Source organism: Zonotrichia albicollis, chromosome 29 (genome assembly GCF_047830755.1).
Source record: "Zonotrichia albicollis isolate bZonAlb1 chromosome 29, bZonAlb1.hap1, whole genome shotgun sequence".
Taxonomy (NCBI): Eukaryota; Metazoa; Chordata; class Aves; order Passeriformes; family Passerellidae; genus Zonotrichia; species Zonotrichia albicollis.
In genome coordinates this window covers 3,743,429-3,764,707 of record NC_133847.1, presented here as the reverse complement: position 1 = coordinate 3,764,707, position 21,279 = coordinate 3,743,429, and the positions used below count along the sequence as shown (strand labels likewise).

Sequence of the window (21,279 nt, the reverse complement as noted above, 5' to 3'; positions counted from 1 at the left end):
GAGTCTGGAGCATCTGTGTGATGAGGAGAGACTGTGGGAGCTGCTTAGCCCAGAGAAGAGAGGGCTGAGAGGATCCCATCAGTCCTACATAAATATATAAATATACCGCTCTAAGAGGTGTACAGAGGATGGTGCCACTGCTCAGTGATACCCAGTGACAGGATGAGGAGCAATGGGCACAAGCTAAAACACAAGACAAACCCCTCAACATGAGGAAGAACTTCTTTGCGTTGAGAGTGGCCGAGGACTGAGCTGCTCAGGGAGGATGTAGAGTTTCCCTTTCCGGAGAGAGGCGTTCCTGTATCATCTGCTTCAGGTGGAGACAGGACTGGGTGATCTCCGAAGGTCCTTTCCAACCTAAACAATTCTGTGATCCTGTGAACCACTGTGCCCCAGTGCTCTGACACACCGAGCACCAGCCAGCCCTCAACAACCGCAGCGGCAGGCGGGGACGCTCTCCGCCCAGCAGCACTCTAGGGTTCTTCAGTTTTAACAGAAATCCACCCCCACTGCCTCAAACAGACACAGATAGACAGACAGCACCTGGCTGCAGCTGCCACCGCCCAAACCGCGGCGGCAGCGAGAAGCGAGCTCAGGACTCGAACCTGCGTGCCCCGCATCATCTCCCCTCCCACTCCCTTCAGGCCGCGCTGCCGCTCCGCGCCCCCACCACGGCCCAGCCGGGGGTTGCGCATGCGCGGGGCGAGAGCGGCGCTGAATGGGCGCGCCCCGGCCCCCCCCCCCCCACCCGGAAGTGCGCGCGCGGGGCCTGTGGCGGCGGCGGGGCCGGGCCGGGCGGCCGCGCTTCGACACCGGCGCAGGTAACGGGCCCCGCGCTCCTCTTCCCCTGCTCCGCAAACCTCCCGCTCCTTCGCTACGGGCTACCCAGCGCTGTGGTAGCCGTGCCTTGCAGCGACCGATCTCGCACCGAGCGCTCTGGGCGGCCGGGGCAGCTCTAAGGGGGCGTGTGGGGGTCGGCTCTGAGGGGATCTGTGAGGGTCGGTGCCGATGTGGGGGAGCGCGGGAGGGTCGGCTCGGAGGGGCTGTCTGGGGGTCACTTCCAGCCCAGGGGGCACTTCCAACCCGGGGCAGCCGCCCTGAGGAGCTCGGGGCCGGAACGGTTCCCCAGGACTCCCTGAGGAGCTCGGGTGTGCTTGGGGCCGGGGTCTGTGCCCGGCTCCGGGGTCTGTACCCGGTTCAGGAGGCTGTGCCCGGGCTCTGGGTGCTGCGCCCGGGCTCTGGGTGCTGCGCCCGGCTGAGGGGCTGTGCCGGGCTCTGGGTGCTGCGCCCGGCTCCGGGTGCTGTGCCGAGCTCCGGTGGTCTATACCCAGTTCATGGGGGCTGTGCCGGGCTCCGGGGGCTGTGCCTGGTTTGGGTGTGCTGTGCCCGGCTGAGGGGCTGTGCCGGTGCTCCGGGGGCTGTGCCCGGCTTGGATGTGCTGTGCCCGGGGCTCCATGGGGCTGTGCCCGGGCTCCGGGGGCTGTGCTGGGCTCCGGGGGCTGTGCCCGGTTCAGGGGGCTGTGCCCGGCTTGGGTGTGCTGTGCTGGGCTCCGGGGGCTGTGCCCAGCTCCAGGGCTGTGCTGGGCTCCGGGGGCTGTGCCCGGCTCCGGGGCTGTACCGGACACGGGCAGATGCTGATAAACTTTGTGTCAGCCGTGCCCAGGGGAAGGGAAGTGTCTGACCCCGGCTGTGCCTCCCGTTTCTCGGGCAGAGCCTGCCCGCTGAGCAGGGCACGGTGTTGCTTCCAGCTTCTGGTTTTCTTCCGTCCCTTGCTTGTGATTTTTTCAGTCTCTGACTCGGTATGAAGAGCCTGTGATCTTTCAGACACATATCTCACGATCTTACAAAAAATTCGTTAAAGCTCTCAGGGTTCTTTGGTTTCTTTGTGTTATTTTCGAGCAGCTCTTGACAGCTGGTGCTGCTGCTGTGCTGTGCTTTATCCTGATGAATGTCATTGCCCACTTGAATCGTGCCTCTTGCTGTGTGCATGTCGATAGTGCTCTGTCTTTTTGGCAAGCTCGGTTTTGCAATCTCTGGGAAGTAAAAACTTTTGCAAGCTCGGAACATCCTTTGTTACATGTTTCTAGACTAAAAGTATCAGACTACTCTCCTGACTCATGACAATTCAGGCCATCGGTCTGATACAGGTATGTGTGATCCTGCTGGAAGATGAATTCCCACTCTCATTTTAGCTTTGTTTTCTGTTACTCTGTAAGCATTTTGGTAATTTTTTCGCCCAGCTTTATTTGCAATTCGCGTTTGTGAAAAGCGAGAAGCGCTTTGGATGCAAACGAGCTGAGCATTCTTTGATTTCACCTTCTGGAAAAGGGTGGCAGTGGAGCAGAGGGCTGGAGATGATCTCAAGCTCCTGGCAGATGCAATTACCCTTTCAAAGATGTCATCACATCCTCCCACGGTGCTCCTAGAGGTGGATCGGTATCGGTGCGTCTGCCAAGCTGTTTGCAAATAAGTTTGTCATGGGTAATTAGGAGCTCTTTGATTTCCAGGCCTGTTAGCTGCGATCCAGGCTGAAGAACTTGCCCTAAAGTAACAGCGTGGGGTGAGCTCGCATTCCGCTTTAGGATGTTGCTGTCACACCCAGCGAGTTTTAGTGAGCCCTGGGTGGTTTTAACTCAGGATCTTGTCAGGAACGAACCCATTTAATGTAGGAGAAGCAGCTTGGGGAGCATTTAATGCATATTTCAATTAGCTCCAAGATTTGTGGCTTTTTTTAGAAAATAGTTCAGCTTGGGGTTTTTTTTGTCTTTGCACTGCTGTGGGGTTTTCCGCCTGCCCTACATCTGAAGTGCAATAACATTGTGCTTTTCAGGATGATGGATCTGAGGCCACTTCCTCAATCTTTAATCCTTAATTATTCACATAAAAATTATTCCCATAAAAATTATTCCCATAAAACTCGGGAGTCACTGCAGTAACGCAAAGTGTTTTAACTTGGAACTTTTTTTTTTTTTTTTGGTTTTTTTGTTACTGTGCTTGAACATTTGGCTCAACAAAAAGCTTTTTCACAAGTTGAATGTTGCAGCTCCTGCAGTGACAGCTGCCTGCACAAACTGTCCATTCCCTGGGGGAGGATTCCCAGCTCTGAGCTCTTCTGTGGAACCCAAAATGCCCAAGCAGCTGAATAATTCAGAAAGAATAAATGCAGCTGATGAAAGATTTAAGGGAGGCTCACCTAGGAAGAGAAACTTTTCTGACCCACAGTGATTCAAACATCAGAGCCCTTGAATAATCCTGTGCATGAATAACGGGTTTGACTCACATGCACACAGGCTAAATATGGCCTTTCCTCAGCTCCAGGGTCACAGGGCAGCATTTGCATATCCCAGGCTTTTAAAAAGGAAGAATTCCTCAAAAATGCAGCAGCATTGGCTGTCTGAACAGTCAAGGAAAAATAAAGACTCTGATTCAACAGAATGTTTTGGCTCAGTGTTTTTTGGGAATTTGAAGGTGTTTATCACATTTGTAAGAAACAAGGCCTGTTTATGCTAATATCCAGCCTGAGATGCTGATAAGGGTTTATTTTTCTAATAGGAATGTCTTTATTTCCCCAAATGAAAATTCAGAGGTTTTGTCTGTAGAATATTGTGTTTTCTTGGTGTATCAAGTGACTTAAGCCTGGCTTGTGGAGTTGCTTTTATCAAGGCTTTATTGTGTTGTGTGTCTCTGATTACCAAATGAAACTCAATGCAGATTCCAGAGAAATCTGCCCTTTCTAGAAAGACCATTGATACTAAACAATAAAAGTGTTTTTCCAGCTATTTTGGACATGTGTACATTCTGTTCAGCCTAAAGTTTCTTCAAAAAATTTCTCATCGGTGTAAATGCAACATTAGAGCAGTGCAACTTTTATTTCCTTTGTTGCCAGCTGTAGCCCTGTTAAGAAAAAATTTAAAAAAACTACAAAAGGTGATAGAATTTTATTTATTTGTGGTGCTAAATTGTTTTTTAATGTTTTTTTTAAAGTATTAACTTGGGAATTTGTAGGATTTTGTGAATTTGTAAGTTGTTAATATTTGGGTAATTGTTGGAGGTTGATTAGGTAAAGTTAGAATAATTTTTTTACATTTATTATTAGTATTTACATAAGTAAGGTTTTGAATAATATAAGAGTGGGTTTGTTTATTTGGATATTGTTTTTTGATTGAGTTAATTTATTTTAAAAAGAATGATAGGATTTAGTTTTATTTTGCTTGATTAGTGGATAAGAATTTAAAAGTGAAAATAAGGGCTTTTTTGTAGTATTTTTAATGTTTGTTAAAATAGGTTGAGGTAGGTTTATTGTTTGATTTTTAGTTTTATGGTAAGGTGAGTTAATTAATTAAGTAACATTGTATCATTAGTATTTGTATATTTTAAAACTAATTTATTAAGAATTTTTTTTTATTGTGAATTGGTTAAAATTAGAGAAGTTATATTTTTACAATTAGTAGGGATTGACCCCTAAAATTCTTTTGGCTTGCGTTCAGTCGAAATAATTTATTTTCAGCTGCTTTGCCTTGATTCCTCAGCTGGGCCAATTTTCTGACTCAGGCTCTGATGTGTAACTGTGACATCACACTGTGATAGGTGACATCACTGATAAGAAATCTGTTTTGAGGTGAGGTTGTGTTTGTGTTTTCATGTGAATTTGAGTCACTCAGAGGAAGTGGCTGCTCGAGGTGGGGATGGGATCGGGGCCCAGAGAAGGAACTGGACCCAAAAGGATTTCTTTGACTTTTTCCTGTATTACTGCAAGCTGGGCTGCAATGCAATGTAACTTCCCTGCAGGCTGGATTGCAACGAGTGGTAACAAATGTGGTGAAATTGTTGTGTGGTCCATTCAGAACTCCTCCTTTTGGAGCAGAAAATCCAAGTGCTTTTAAAGAAAAGCAAAGATTTCAAGTTGTTTAGCCCAGCTGAGTTTTTCATAACCAAGGAAAACACTGAAGTGTGATTAGAACCTGAAGTGATTTTTCACATAACCTACAAATGCCAGGAATACTAAAAAAAATTAAAATCAATGATGCTCAATTAACAGACATGAGGTAAGACAAGGATCTTTACCTTACCTGTTAATTGTGGAAATTTTAAAGTGTCTCTGTAGCCTGATTTGCTGGAAATCCTTTGCTTTGGAAATCAAGGTTAGTAATATTTGGAATATTTTGAATTTTGCTAAATGCTGAATATTTTGAATTTGCTAAATGCTGAATATTTTGAATTTGCTAAATGTGAATATTTTGATTTCGCTAAATGCTGAATATTTTGAATTTTGCTAAATGTGAATATTTTGAATTTGCTAAATGTGAATATTTTGAATTTGCTAAGTGCTGAATATTTTGGATTTGCTAAATGTGAATATTTTGATTTTGCTAAACGCTGAATATTTTGAATTTGCTAAATGCTGAATATTTTGAATTCTCTAAATATTTTGAATTAGCTAAATGTTTTCAATTCAGCCAAACAGATTGGTCACTTTTGGGGATGGTCACTGGCAGTTCTGGTGTTGAATATCAAAAACCAAATTTGCACTTTTGTGGTGAGAATTTATTGGTGAGCAGTGGGAGAAGCTGGAATTTTTCCCTCTGAGGATGCAGCAGTGGAAATGCACATGAAAATGTGGAATATTACACAGTTCATCCTCAACAATTTTGCTGTAATGGTAGCTTTCCCTTTTTAGCTTTGCCATGATTCATTGACTAAATATGTGCCTTCAAATTCTGGCCTTATTTAAACTAAAGAGAGACCCTGCACTGATTGGGGCAAAGCTCTGGGCTGGAGTTCCACTCTGTTACCACTCTTGGCTTTAATGCCTATTAAAAAATTATTAATTGGCTTAATGGAGTCTGGAAAACCCTCACAAAATACCACCAAAATTTCCATCTAGAAATGGATTTTTTTGGTGTTGTTACTAAAATTTTCTGAGCAAAACCAAATTTACGGATTTTTTTCCTCTTCTGTGTATTGAAAAGGGATTTTTTTATAAGAAAAGGTATTGAAAGAACTTGAGGTAACTGCAGAATTTCCACCTCCAGGCAGTGGTGGTGGGGCTGCAGGGTTTGCCTGTGATGTGTTGGGTTTCAGGATTACTTTCTTTCTTGTATTTCTCCTTTTACTGCCAATATTTCTGCACCTGAATTCAGCCTTGTGCTTCCATGATGAACCAGATCCCACAGAATAAATATTTCAATTGCTAAAATCTGAATAAATAATTGATCATAAAATGAGAAGGAATCATTACAGTCTCTTCAGACTGCTCTTGACATAAACGAGGCTGGTACCTAATTAACTCTCTAATTAACTGGTTACTGGGGGCTGGCTGATTTTCTAAAAAGAGCTTTGGTGTGAGTTAAATTTTTGCAGTTTACCCTCCTGCTGGTGTTTTTGTCTCCTGTGTGCCTGGGTTGGTTTAGCTGGGATTGCAGCCTGTGCCCTGTGCTGTGCCTTTGTCCTCCAGCCTGGGGATTGTGCCCGGGTGCAGCTCCTGTGCAAGGAGTGCCCGATAACAGAGTGCTCTGTGTGCTCCTGGCAGACACAGCTTGCAGGGTGCCTGCCTGCAAAGGGAGTTCTTCTCTTGTTGTTGCTGCCCTTAGCTCCTTCATTGAAATTTGTATTTATTCCAGATGCTGTGTCGGTCATATCTTCTGAGTCCAAGGGTGACATGGCTGCCTAATGAAATATTAATTAATGTTTAGCTGGAGATTGCATTCACTGTCATGCTTGGGGTGCTATGGTTGAAAACCATGTTCAAGTAATTCCTTGCTGTGCTTTCAAACCTATTTCAGGATAACTCCTCTTCCATCCTCTGATATAGATTGATTCTTGGATAAAGTTGAAGTTTTATTTATCTGTAAACTCAGCAGCAGTTGTTTTCTTACTCCTATATTCCTGAACTATAAAATTGATTTAACTTCTTATTCATTTGCTGCCTTCTCCATTTGTGATGTTTTTTATCAGTAACTCTTTTCTTTTTTTTTTTTTTTAGAACCATCATGAAAATGTTTACTTTGATGCCAAGAGCCCAGCTTTGCTAGGAACTCACCCTCCAACTGCTTGAAGACACCTGTCCTTAGTTGAATACTGGGACTCATTAGGTAACCAATTAATAATCTGTCCAGTGAATGCTCCTTTGCTTTTATGTTCTAATTTGCAGCTTGAAAAATGGTTCAGTGAGAAAAGTTCAGTGAGAAAAGTTCAGTGAGAAGCCAGAGCTCTGTCTCTTTCAGAGCAGTGTTGTCATCAAATAAATTTGATATCTTTTGTAAGAAAATCATAATTAGTGGGGGACCAGCAGGTTTTTCTCAAACCTCTGTGATATCTGGACAGTCTCAGATGGAAAAATTGAATTTTCCAGTTGTATCCACTTGAGCAGACCCTACTGGTTTGGGTTTGTCACTTGTGGAGAAGTGGAGCTGGGATCTTGAGCAATGCCCCAAATTTTGGTGGCTGACATGAGGCAAGGTTAGGAAATGTGTGTCAGTAAAGTCACAGGTCAGCACTGAGGTTCAGCTCCTCTGTGTTGGCAAAAAGCTGCTGCAAGGTTTTTTAGGGAGCTTTTTTTGGCCAAAATGCTTCTGAGGGGACTTCCTCTAACTCAGCAGACTGAGTGTCTGAAACTCATTGCTGGGGAGTGAAAAAAGGAAGTCTGCAAAAGGCTGTGTCCTTTAAATGGCTGAGGGGCTGCAGAGGAAAATGGTCACTGTTCTGTTTTTCTGTCTGTGCTCAGGTGGATCTTCCCCATGGGCACAGACAGAAAATCTGCACATTCTGCTCTGTGGCAAGGTCTGAGCTGTTCTATATTAAAAATGCTTAACAGTTGTTTAATTACTTCAGAGGTGCTTCAGACTCCTTAATGGTCAGTGGTAATTGCAGGAAATGAGAGGGCACTTGGAGCTCCCTGCTGCAGCCTTGGGATGGCCTGGCTCTTGGAACAGCCCTCCTTAATGAACACAGAGTGACATTTAACGAGGAAAAACATTTTTGGGTGGATCATACAGTTTGATCAGAGATGTGTTGTGGTTTGTCTTGCCATCTGTGCCTTATTCAGCTTTCCTTTTGATGAGTAGCCACTACAAATGATGCAGCCTGTGTGGCAGTGTCTGCTGTGTCTGTGCAGAGTCCCTGGAAGCACAGCTCCCTCCTCATGAGCCACAGCTATGTCATATGTTTTGTGAAATGATTCATTATTGCACTGGAAGTGGCAGCTAAAAGCCTCCAACTCTACTGATTTTAATTTGAAATGATTGCTCTCTGTGGCCTTGTGCAAGTTCCTGTGCAGTTGTTTAGTGGCAAAAAGTAACTTCTTTGGCATTTCTCTGCCTCTTCCCTCTTTTTTTTTTCAATGTATTTGGCATGTCAGTGTATAATTAGAACACTTTGTTCTTGAAACAAAAATTGAACTGCTATTCTCAGAATGCAGTTTTACAGCCTGCTGAAACAAAGGGGTTTTTCATTATCCTTCTCCTTCAGTACCCCTTGATAAGCAAAAAAAACTGTGGAGCTAAAGCAGCATGGGCAAAACTTAGCCCTGGTGACACCAAACTGCTCATGAGGGGAAAAATCACTGGGGAAGGCACAGAGGTGACAGAGGCTGGAGACTTTTAACTTGGCACTGAGGAAGAGGTGGCTTTGAGGTTGGTGATTGAGAGGCTGGGTTGCTGTCTGGCTGCACCAAGGCTGAGGGGAGGAAAAAGGCATCCTGATGAATGATTTTTGGAGATGTGTGAATGAGACCCTGAACCCAGTGAGGAAGGAGTTGCTGTGATGGGTACAGAGCTTGTGAATGAAGTGGGTTATTTAGCATCTTGTTTACTGCTAAAAAGTAGCTGCAATAAGACTTGACTTTGCTTTGTTGCCTAAAATGGAAGATAAAAGTCGTGTTCAGCCCCTCTGTAGCAAGGATGTGGTTCTGTCAAGTGGGATGAGCAATCTCTTGGCTGTGTGAGTGACCTGTGCTGGGGAGATCCCTGTGGTGTCATAGGGGCTGCCAGCAGTGCCTGCTCCAGGCTGCTCAGGGGGGTGGGTGCTCTACCTGTCTGTGCTTCTCATGGAAAGGGCTCAGTTTGGGAAAATAGGGGGAAAAAGGTGTCAGAACCTGTTGTAATTTTCACTGCAGTGTTGTTCTGCTCTATTCTCTGCAGCACAGCCCTTCCTGTCTTCCCTCTTGGGCTCTCAACCCACCCCTATTTATTCCCAGTTACCTTCATGAGCTATAGCTGCTACCCAACTAAGAACATATATGAATATATGTTGTATTGTAGTGTGGGAACAACTCAGACCCACACTACAACACAACATATATTCAAACCCCTACAAGAACCATTTTCCTCAAATCTCAGTGTCAGAACCATTTTCCTCCTTGTGTGTGCACTGATCCTCTGCCACAGCTCATGGCTGCTCTAAATTGTTGAATTAATAAGTGACCAAACCCTGTTTGTGTCTCCAACTGCTGGTGCAGCTTTAAGGAAGAGTTTCTGTGGGAGGGTGGATAAATGTTTACATGGACCAGGTCAAGGAAAGCATCTGGGCTAAACCTAACCTGGGGAAATAAGGAAGTTTTAGTTTGGACGTTGATCCTGGTTTGTTTTGCATTGTTTGTGTGAATTCTTAAATGCCATGACAGGAAGAAAGGGGTGGCATGGGAATAGAAGGAAAAGTGAAAGGAAGCTGGATGCTGTGGCAGCTCTGCACTCCATAGGATATCCCAAACAGGCTGTTAGAAATAAAATCATTGTTAGTAAATTATAAAGAACAAATATACAATATACTCTGTAACTAATGTATTCTCATCCTGCAGAAAATAATACCTTGCCCTAATACTTGTTGTACCTGTTTTTAACACCTGATTTTTCATTTTTCTTTTTTTTCAGACAATGGGCACTGCATATTAAGCAGGGGTGGAAGACTGAAGCCCATCTGGGGACAGAATGAGTTTAAAGGATGCTGACAGTGCAGTTTGCCAGGCAAAGGCAGCCTATAATCTTCATATTTACCCCCAACTCTCAACAGAAAGCGCTCCCTGCTGCAAAGTGACAGCAACCAAGGACAGCACATCATCAGATGTCATCAAGGATGTGATCAACATCTTAAACTTGGATGTCTCCAAGCATTATGTCCTGGTGGAGGTGAAGGAGTCAGGTGGAGAAGAATGGGTGCTGGACATCAACGATTCCCCCGTGCACAGGGTGCTGCTGTGGCCGCGGCGCGCTCAGGACGAGCACCCTCAGAAGGATGGCTACTACTTCCTGCTGCAGGAGAGGAACACTGATGGCTCCATCAAGTACGTGCAGATGCAGCTGCTCTCCAAGGAGACGGATGCCAGGCGTTTGGTGGAGAGGGGATTTCTGCCCTGGCACCAGGAGGACTTTGATGATCTCTGCAATCTGCCCAACCTGACCGAGACAACGCTCCTGGAGAATCTCAAGTGCCGCTTCCTGAAGCACAGAATCTACACCTATGCAGGGAGCATCCTGATTGCAATTAACCCCTTCAAGTTCCTGCCCATTTATAACCCCAAGTATGTCAAGATGTATGAGAACCATCAGCTTGGGAAGTTGGAGCCTCACATTTTTGCCATTGCTGATGTGGCCTATCACACAATGCTTAAAAAACACGTTAACCAGTGCATCGTTATATCAGGTGAAAGTGGGTCTGGGAAAACCCAAAGCACAAACTTCTTAATTCACTGCCTCACTGCACTGAGCCAGAAAGGGTACGCCAGTGGTGTGGAGAGAACCATTCTGGGAGCTGGACCAGTTCTGGAGGTAAATTCATGCTCAAGTTGCCTTCTGTGCTAATTGGTTTTTAAAAACTTCAAATAGCTGCTGTTGAAAGTTACTTCTGAGTCACCTACTTGGTTTGGGCTTAAAATGTCACTGGTTTAGGCTTGGTTTAAATGTCACTGGGCTGCAGTGGTGCTTGGCAACATTGCCCAACTGCTTCTGTTTGATTTTCCTTGTTCTGTTCACTTCACTTCCTGTTGCTTGTAATTTGTATTTGACTTAACTTTGCACCACTGAGCACCAATATTCTGGGGCAGAGGTTACCTGTGTTTTCCATCTGAAAGTTTTGATGGCATTTGAATCAAATCATAAGCAAATTTTTCATACACATTGTTCCACTGAAGCATCAGCTGCTTGGTGTTACCCTGCCTTTGTGTGGGAGCATTTTACTGAACTCACTTTTGGAGGGAGTCATTTCTGTTTGTGGAAGAGAGCAACATTTTGAGTTGGTGAAGAAGTAGGAGTCTGATTTGGCTTTTAATTCTTACAGCATTTCCAACAGAAAGCAAAACTAAACATGTGAGAAGGAGGGAGCACAGCTGGCCCTGTGTTAGGTAATGTCAGAATAAACTTAAACTGATCTGTTGGGCCCTTTTACTCTCTGAAAGGAATAACCCCAGAAGTGTGGATGGATGCAATGTTCACCCATAATAAATCTTCAACAGCAAAGAGCTTCAGCACCATCATTGTAATTTTTAGGTTTAGTTTCAAATGTAGTAATTCCTTCATTAAAAAAAAAAAAAATCAAGCTTTTTTTAAAGCTCTTCTGTAAAGAATGAGGAATATATGCAAGTTCTTTTTTTCTTTTTTGTGTTGCTTTCAGCTGCTTGAAAGAAGAAGTAAAATTGAGGCTTTTTGGTTGCTGGAGTTCAAGTTTGCAGTTCTAAAGAGAAAACAGGAAGGGGTCACAGTGGAAAGCCCTGCTGAGAGATCAGCTGCTCCCTCTGCCTTTGATAAATTTAATTCTTTCATATCCCTGTCTACAGACCTGGTACAGCTGTGTCACAGACAGAGATTGAAGGTCCTGTGTGTCTGCTGAGTGACAAATGCAACTTTCCCTGGGCTCAGAACTAACATTTCTAACTTTGTGTAAAGCTGGGCGTGCTCATGAGGAGACATTTGTGTTTCTCTGTGCTAACACTGGTTGTCTTAAATACCACAGTTTCTTCAGACTTCCACTGAATATTTAGTAATATTTTTCATGAGAAAATAGTTTTTTGGAGTTGAAAATTCATGTAAATTTGGAGTTGAAAATTTATGTAAATTTGGAGTTGAAAATTCATGTAAATTCAGTGTACATCCAAAAGGCAGGCTGAGAATATAAGAAGTAAAACCCAGTTCTCCTGTTTTGATGCATCAGGGCTGATTCAGCTGACAGTGAAGCTTCCATGTTTCCCAATTTCAGTCACTAAGCATAATTAACAAAAACAACAATGGGAGGGATGCACAGAAAGCTTTGTGGAAGTTAAACTGAATTCAGGCTCCTCTTAGAGCTGGGCACTTCTGAATCCATCCCTGGTGACTCATTTTGGGTTTTTACTGAAGGGAACTAAAGTGCTACAAGGGAGTTTTTCTTAAATGAATGTTTCTGGGGATTTTTTGCACAAACAATTTTAGTGTGCCCAGACTATTTGAGAATGCTCTGTTTAACTTGGAAGTTTTATTCTGAATCTTCATCAAAGTTGAAAATGTGTTTTTGACTAAAAACTTCCATGATGTAGAAGTGGGTTGCATTCTGGGTCAGAACTTCCTCATTTGAGTTATCTGTTATTTTTCTGTCACCTCAGTGCAATGTTTGTAGGGTGACCTTGTGTGAAAGTTCAAGGGGTTAAAGGGGTTCCAACACAGGGGGTGAGCACAATGAGGGTGTAATGGAGGTGGATTTATGATTTCATCTTTTCATGCTTTAGGAACAGAAACATTTCTTACTAAATCCTATTTCTGAGCTGGCTGAATAATCTGAGTTCAAACCAGAACAGATTCCAGATAAACTCTTATTAATATTTTTGTTTCTTGATTACACTTGTCTCAGCAATTGTATCTAGACTGAAGAACAGAGTTACAGCTGGACCATGAAAGATTTGATGTAAAATATTGCTTGTGAAACATCTGAGATGAAAAACTATTATTAATATTTTTGTTTCCTGATTACAATTTCTAGACTGGAGAATGGAGTTACAGCTGGACCAGGAAAGATTTGATGTAAAATGTTTCTTGGTGTTGCCTTGTGAAACATCTGAGATGAAAAACTATTATTAATATTTTTGTTCCTTGATTACACTTTCTAGACTGAAGAAGGGAGTTACAGCTGGACCAGGAAAGATTTGATGCAAAATATTGCTTGGTGTTGCCTTGTCAGACATCTGAGAGATGAAAAACTATTATTAATATTTTTATTTCTTGATTACAATTTCTAGACTGAAGAACGAAGTTACAACTGGACCATGAAAGATTTGATGTAAAATATTGCTTGTGAAACATCTGAGATGAAAAACTATTATTAATATTTTTATTTCTTGATTACAATTTCTAGACTGAAGAATGGAGTTACAGCTGGACCAGGAAAGATTTGATGCAAAATATTGCTTGGTGTTGCCTTGTCAGACATCTGAGAGATGAAAAACTATTATTAATATTTTTATTCCTTGATTACAATTTCTAGACTGAAGAGTGGAGTTACAGCTGGACCATGAAAGATTTGATGTAAAATATTGCTTGTGAAACATCTGAGATGAAAAACTATTATTAATATTTTTATTCCTTGATTACAATTTCTAGACTGGAGAAGGGAGTTACAGCTGGACAAGGAAAGATTTGATGTAAAATGTTTCTTGGTGTTGCCTTGTGAAACATCTGAGATGAAAAACTATTATTTGTATTTTTGTTCCTTGATTACAATTTCTAGACTGAAGAATGGAGTTAAGGCTGGACCAGGAAAGATTTGATGTAAAATGTTTCTTGGTGTTGCCTGAGAGATGGCTGCCCTGGACAGGGGTGCCCAAAGCTGAGCTTTGCTTTCTGTTGCCTCTCCCATGCAGGAATTGCTCTCACACCATGGTTTGTTGTTTTCTGCTTTGTTTTAATTGGATCTCCAGCCTAAGGGAAATCATCTTCAATTTCAAACTGGTGGGAAGATAAATATAAACTCTAAAATACTCCTTTTCAACCCTTTCTAAATTTAGTAATTAAAATACAGTTCCCTCACTTGAAGCTTTGCTTTCTTGTACTAAGTTCAAAAAATTTATGATTGAAATCCTAAGAAGAAATTTACACTTGGCATCTATTTGGGTGAAATTTGGAGTAATCCAATTGGAGGTCATCTCCAGTTTAAAACTGGTGGGAAGATAAATATAAGCTCTGTTTTAAGATACTCCTTTTCTAAATTTAGTAATTAAAATACAGTTCCCTCACTTGAAGCTTTGCCTTCTTGTATTGACTAAATTCAAGTCACTTATGACTGAAATCTTAAGAAGAAATTTACACTTAACAATTATTTGGGTCAAATTTGGAGCAATCAAATTGGAGATCATCTCCAGTTTCTTTAAAGCTGGTAGGAAGATAAATATAAGCTCTGTTTGAAGATACTAAACATTTTCAACCTTTTCTAAATTTAGTAATTAAAATACAGTTCCCTCACTTGAAGCTTTACTTTCTTGTATTAACTAAATTCAAGTAATTTATGATTGAAATCCTAAGAAGAAATTTACACTTAGCAACTGTTTGGGTCAAATTTGGAATAATCAAATTTGAGATCATCTCCAGTTTCTTTAAAACTTGTGGGAAGATAAATATAAGCTCTGTTTTTAGATACACCTTTTCTAAATTTAGTACTTAAAATACAGTTCCCTACCTGAAGCTATGTCTTCTTGTATTGACTAAATTAATGTAACTTATGGTTGAAATCCTAAGAAGAAATTTACATTTGGGAACTATTTGGGTCAAATTGGGAATAATCAAATTGGAGATCAACTCCAGTTTCTTTAAAACTTGTGGGAAAATAAATATAAGCTCTAAGATACTCCTAACGTTTTCAACCTTTTCTAAATTTAGTAATCAAAATTCCCTGACTTGAAGCTTTGTCTTTGTGTATTGACTAAGTTCAAGTAATTTATGATTGAAATCCTAAGAAGAAATTTACACTTGAGAAATATTTGGGTCAAATTTGGAGTAATCAAATTTGAGATCAACTCCAGTTTAAAACTGTGGGAAGATAAATATAAGCTCTGTTTGAAGATACTAAACATTTTAAACCTTTTCTAAATTTAGTAATTAAAATACAGTTCCCTCACTTGAAGCTTTGCTTTCTTGTACTGACTAAGTTCAAATAATTTATGATTGAAATCCTAAGAAGAAATTTACACTTAGCAACTGTTTGGGTCAAATTTGGAGTAATCCAATTGGAGATCATCTCCAGTTTCTTTAAAAACTGGTAGAAAGATAAAGAGAAGCTCTGTTTTTAGATACTCCTTTTCTAAATTTAGTAATTAAAATACAGTTCCCTCACTTGAAGCTTTGACTTCCTGTACTGACTAAATTCAAGTAACTTATGGTTGAAATCCTAAGAAGAAATTTATACTTGGCATCTATTTGGGTCAAATTTGAAATAATCCAATTGGAGATCATCTCCAGTTTCTTTAAAGCTGGTAGGAAGATAAATATAAGCTCTGTTTGAAGATACTCCTTTTCTAAATTTAGTAATTAAAATACAGCTCCCTACCTGAAGCTATGTCTTCTTGTATTGACTGAGTTCAAGTAATTTATGATTGAAATCCTAAGAAGAAATTTATACTTGGCAACTGTTTGGGTCAAATTTGGAGTAATCAAATTTGAGATCATCTCCAGTTTAAAACTGATGGGAAGATAAATATAAGCTCTGTTTGAAGATACTAAACAATTTCAACCTTTTCTAAATTTAGTAATTAAAATACAGTTCCCTACCTTGAAGCTTTGCTTTCTTGTACTGACTAAGTTCAAATAATTTATGATTGAAATTCTAAGAAGAAATTTACACTTGGCATCTATTTGGGTCAAATTTGGAGTAATCAAATTTGAGATAATTTCCAGTTTAAAACTGGTGGGAAGATAAATATAAGCTCTGTTTTTAGATACTCCTTTTCTAAATTTAGTAATTAAAATACAGTTCCCTACCTGAAGCTATGTCTTCCTGTACTGACTAAGTTCAAGTAACTTATGACTGAAATCTTAAGAAGAAATTTACAGTTAGCAACTATTTGGGTCAAATTGGGAATAATCAAATTGGAGATCATCTCCAGTTTCTTTAAAACTTGTGGGAAAATAAATATAAGCTCTAAGATACTCCTAACGTTTTCAACCTTTTCTAAATTTAGTAATCAAAATTCCTAAATTTTGAAGCTTTGAAGCTTTGTCTTTGTGTATTGACTAAGTTCAAGTAATTTATGATTGAAATCCTAAGAAGAAATTTACACTTGGCTTTTATTTGGGTCAAATTTGGAGTAATCAAATTTGAGATCATCTCCAGTTTCTTTAAAAACTGGTAGGAAGATAAATATAAGCTCTGTTTTAAGATACTCCTTTTCTAAATTTAGTACTTAAAATACAGTTCCCTACCTGAAGCTTTGCCTTCTTGTATTGACTAAATTCAAGTAATTTATGATTGAAATCCTAAGAAGAAATTTACACTTGGCATCTATTTGGGTCAAATTTGGAGTAATCAAATTTGAGATCAACTCCAGTTTAAAACTGGTAGGAAGATAAATATAAGCTCTGTTTTTAGATACTCCTTTTCTAAATTTAGTACTTAAAATACAGTTCCCTGCCTTGAAGCTTTGCCTTCTTATATTGACTAAGTTCAAGTAATTTATGATTGAAATCCTAAGAAGAAATTTACACTTGGGAACTGTTTGGGTCAAATTTGGAATAATGAATCAAACCTTTGTTTATTTTATAGTCTCAAACAAGACAAACCTTTCCATACACACTGAAGAGGTTTCCAAGAAATTGATATTTTCCTTTCATCAGGGAAGAATGGCTGAACTGCATGTTTCAGCTATGAAATGCACAGCATGCTGTCAAAGACTGAATTTATTTTGGAAACTTAAAATTCACTTATTCTTCAAGCCAGTTAATTTAGTGAAGGGGCAGAAAATTGAGTTAAGGGATAGGAACCTGTGGTGAGAGAACAGAGGGAATGGGAGCTTTGTTTTCCCTTTGCTAAGTTACCCTCAGTGTCCCCTGTTTGGTACAGAATTTCAGTCACTTTCTGAGTGTGCCAAAAGTTCATTTCCCTCTGAAATGGGAGCTGAGAGGAGCTGGGACAGATGAAAATATTTGGGGTGTCATAATTCTTCATGATTATTTTGAAAATCATTGCTTATTCCCATCTGGATGTGTTCTGGTTTCTCCACGCTGCTGAACCAGTCTTTGGAAAGAATTAAAGCCAAATAACATGGAAATTGCAACAGGAAGCTTTTATCAATTGATCTTTTAAAGAAGAATTATTATTGAATCAGGTGGGGGCAGATCAGATTTTCTAGAACTCACCATATTTAAAAACTTCTGTAATTTAATCACAGCAAGTTTTATGCTTTAGAATTCTGCACAGATGAAAATATTTGAGGTGTCATAATTCTTCATGATTATTTTGAAAATCATTGCTTATTCCCATCTGGATGTGTATTGTCTTTCTCAATAATGCTGAACCAGTCTTTGGAAAGAATTAAAGCCAAATAACATGGAAATTCCAACAGGAAGCTTTTATCAATTGATCTTTTAAAGAAGAATTATTATTGACAGCACAATCAGGTGGGGGCAGATCAGATTTTCTAGAACTCACTAGATTTAAAAACTTCTATAATTTAATTTTATGCTTTAGAATTCTGCCCAGAGGAGCAGAGCAATTTGCTGCCAGCTCAGTTTCCCTGATGGTGCCTTTGGGAGGAGAGGGGCTGGGGCTGGGTTTTTGCTTTCTCTGCTTTTTATTTCTATTCACCATCAAAGTGAGGGCTGAGCTAGAGCAGAGACTGAACAGAGCTACAGAACAAAGCAGGGATTTGTTAAAAAGCCTCAATGGATCCGTCTTGGGCAGCACCAGAGCTGCACCCAAGGTGAACCAAAATGGGCACAAAATGCACAACAGATCACAGGATCTCTCACTTTTATAAGTTCTGCTCCATTTGCATATTGCAGTTAATTATCCAATTAACCCATGCAGTCCCATCCTGCTTGTTTCTCTCTGTTGTTTGTGCTCCTGGGCTGAGATTTGGATCATTTGTCCTTGGTGCCCAGCTGGGGCAGGAATTGTTTTGTCTCCCTGCTCTGAGCTCACCATCCCCTCATGTGAACCCAGACCCACACACAAACTAAAATACACTTTAGTGTGTACCTTATTTACCCTGTGCAAATAAAATACACACTAAAGCAGCACAGAACCTGAAAAATATAAAAACTCAAACCTGAGGCATCCAAAGCCTGCACATTCCAGGGCAGGTGATTGTTTTGAGGCCATTATCTGCATGGCTTTGCTTTATTTAACAATCCTAATCAAAGGAAGAACTTCTTTTTCCATTTGCTTGCTGGTTTTTCTGGTAGAAATGTGATGTCGTTTGCTTTCCCTTGCTGCACACAACTCTTGGAGAAAAATCCTTTTATTCTTCATTGATCCTGCCAGGGGGATTTATGGGAGTTCCCAGGACATCCCCCAGCAGGAGGAGTTGTAAAATCACCCTGAATTTCCTGTTGGGGAGTGGACACTTCACACCAAGCTCAGCTCTGAAGGAGCCCTTTCCTGTGCCAGGGTGTGGAGTTGGGCTCAGGGGTGGTTCTGCCATGGTTTTACATCAAACTCCAACAGCTTCTTCAGATTTTGGCAATTCTTACGAATGAAATGAAATTCTAAATGAAATTTTTGTGGTCCTGAGTTACATGCTGGGAACATGGCTATGGGAGTTGGAGTTTTGGTTTTGTTTATTTTTGGGTTTGGTTGGTTGGTTTTTTGTTCTTTTTTTTTTAACAAATATAAGCAGAATTTGGGGATTTTCTGCTCACTTTTATATCTGTCCCTGTTGTGAGAATTTAAGTGTCAGGCTCAGCTCTGAAGGAGCCTTTGCTGTGCCAGGGTGTGGAGTTGGGCTCAGGGGTGGTTCTGCCATGGTTTTACATCAAACTCCAACAGCTTCTTCAAGTTTTGACAATTCTTATGAATGAAATGAAATTCTAAATGAAATTTTTGTGTTCCTGGAGCACACGCTGGGAACATGTCTATGGGGCTTGGGGTTTAGGTTTTGTTGGGTTTTTTTTGACAGATAAAAGGAGAATTTGGTGATTTTCTGCTTACTTTTATATCTGTCCCTTTTATAAGAATTTTAATGTCCAGCTCAGCTCTGAAGGAAGATTTTGCTGTGCCAGGGTGTGGAGTTGGGCTCAGGGGTGGTTCTGCCATGGTTTTACATCAAACTCCAACAGCTTCTTCAGATTTTGGCAATTCTTATGAACGAAATGAAATTCTAAATGAAATTTTTGTGTTCCTGAGGTACATGCTGGGAGCATTCCTATGGGAGTTGGAGTTTTGGTTTTGTTTATTTTTGGGTTTGGTTGGTTGGTTTTTTGTTCTTTTTTTTTTTTAACAAATATAAGCAGAATTTGGGGATTTTCTTACTTTTATATCTGTCCCTGTTGTGAGAGATTTAAGTGTCAGGCTCAGCTCTGAAGGAATCCTTTGCTGTGCCAGGGTGTGGAGTTGGGCTCTGTGTGCTGGGGTGGTTCTGCCATGGAGCTGAGTGCTTTCCATCAAACCCCCAACAAATGGGATTTTGACAATTCTTATGAAACAACTAAATGAAATTTTTTTGTTCCTGGAGTACACGCTGGGAACATGTCTATGGGGCTTGGGGTTTTGGTTTTTTTGGGTTTTTTTTGACAAATAAATGGAGAATTTGGTGATTTTCTGCTTACTTTTATATCTGTATATATGTATACATATATATATATATACATATATATATCTGTCCCTTTTATAAGAATTTTAATGTCCAGCTCAGCTCTGAAGGAATCCTTTCCTGTGCCAGGGTGTGGAGTTGGGCTCTGTGTGCTGGGGTGGTTGTGCCATGATTTACATCAAACTCCAACAGCTTCTTCAGATTTTGGCAATTCTTATGAACGAAACGAAATTCTAAATGAAATTTTTGTGTTCCTGAGGTACATGCTGGGAACATGTCTATGGGGCTTGGGGTTTAGGTTTTGTTGGGGTTTTTTTGACAAATAAAAGCAGAATTTGGTGATTTTCTGCTTACTTTTATATCTGTCCCTTTTATAAGAATTTTAATGTCCAGCTCAGCTCTGAAGGACCCTTTCCTGTGCCAGGGTGTGGAGTTGGGCTCAGGGGTGGTTCTGCCATGGTTTTACATCAAACTCCAACAGCTTCTTCAGATTTTGTCAATTCTTACGAATGAAACGAAATTCTAAATGAAATTTTTGTGTTCCTGAGGTACGTGCTGGGAGCATGTCTATGGGAGTTGGAGTTTTGGTTTTGTTTATTTTTGAGTTTGTTTGGTTTTTTTGTTTCTATTTTTGTTCTTTTTTTTTAACAAATAAAAGCAGAATTTGGGGATTTTCTGCTTACTTTTATCTCTATCCCTGTTTAAAATTTGAAATGTCAGGCTCCAGTTTCTGCATTCCAAGGTAAGAGGATGGCTTCCATGATTTCCTGCCTCCCAGAATAGGCTGTCCCAGCTCTGCTATTTTTGATGTTTTATTCAGTGTTGTGCATTGCAGTGATTTAGTTGGAGTTTTTTTGTTTTGTCTTCTCGTGGACTCACAAGGGAAAACAGCAAATGGGTTTTCTTATATAAAGGATTAATTATCTTTAGCTGAAATTTTCTTTTATACTCCTCAAAGTATTTTGAAGAATGTGGTAACAGTCATTCAAATTAAATGTTACCAAAAAAAACCCCACAAAAACCCACCCAGAATCTTTCCTGACTTGGAATGTTCTTAAAAAACTTGGAGATGTTAAAGGCTCTTCTGAGGAAATGGGTACATGAAAACTTTCCTAAAAACTGTTAATATTAGATCAGCTTTTAAGAATTTGCTGTGTGCTTTGCCTAAATACCAGACACATGAGATCATAAGAGCCTTTAGTTTGAAACTGTATTCATTGCTTACATGAGTAATCACTAAGGAAAGTTCTGCAGGAAGCCTGAGTGATGGGATTTCTTAACTCTATACTGCCAAAAATATTCATTAATAAAAATATTAATAACAAAGAATGTTGCCAATTTAGCTGTACTGTGACTTGGCTTCTTGGACATAATTGATGAACTGATAATTCACTGGTGGTTTAAGCTGGAAAACTTTATAAAAATATTTTCTGGGATGATTTTGCAAGTGCATTTCTCTGTAACCTGGCAAAGTTGAGTGCAGGAGATTTCCCAAAGCCCAGGATGGGAAGTGCAGGGAGCAGGAGCTGAGCCCCTGTCCTGGAGAGGAAGAGGAGTTGGATTTGCTGACAGTTCATTGATGTCAC

The 21,279-nt window shown here is 40.6% G+C and overlaps 1 protein-coding gene across 9 annotated transcripts in view; it reads left to right on the top strand.

Moving 5' to 3' along the window:
* The first annotated feature begins 706 nt into the window (after nt 1-706).
* The window catches only part of MYO9B (myosin IXB), a 57,852-nt gene continuing 37,279 nt past the window's right edge, over nt 707-21,279 (top strand). For all 9 annotated transcript variants that reach the window (XR_012577299.1, XM_074529016.1, XM_074529015.1 and 6 more), the window contains exons 1-3: nt 707-821; nt 6,983-7,091; nt 9,867-10,760. Coding sequence is in view for 8 of the 9 variants with exons in the window: in XM_074529016.1 (XP_074385117.1) it covers nt 9,924-10,760 (837 nt within the window). In the remaining variant the exon portion in view is untranslated. The remainder of the gene's footprint in view (nt 822-6,982; nt 7,092-9,866; nt 10,761-21,279) is intronic.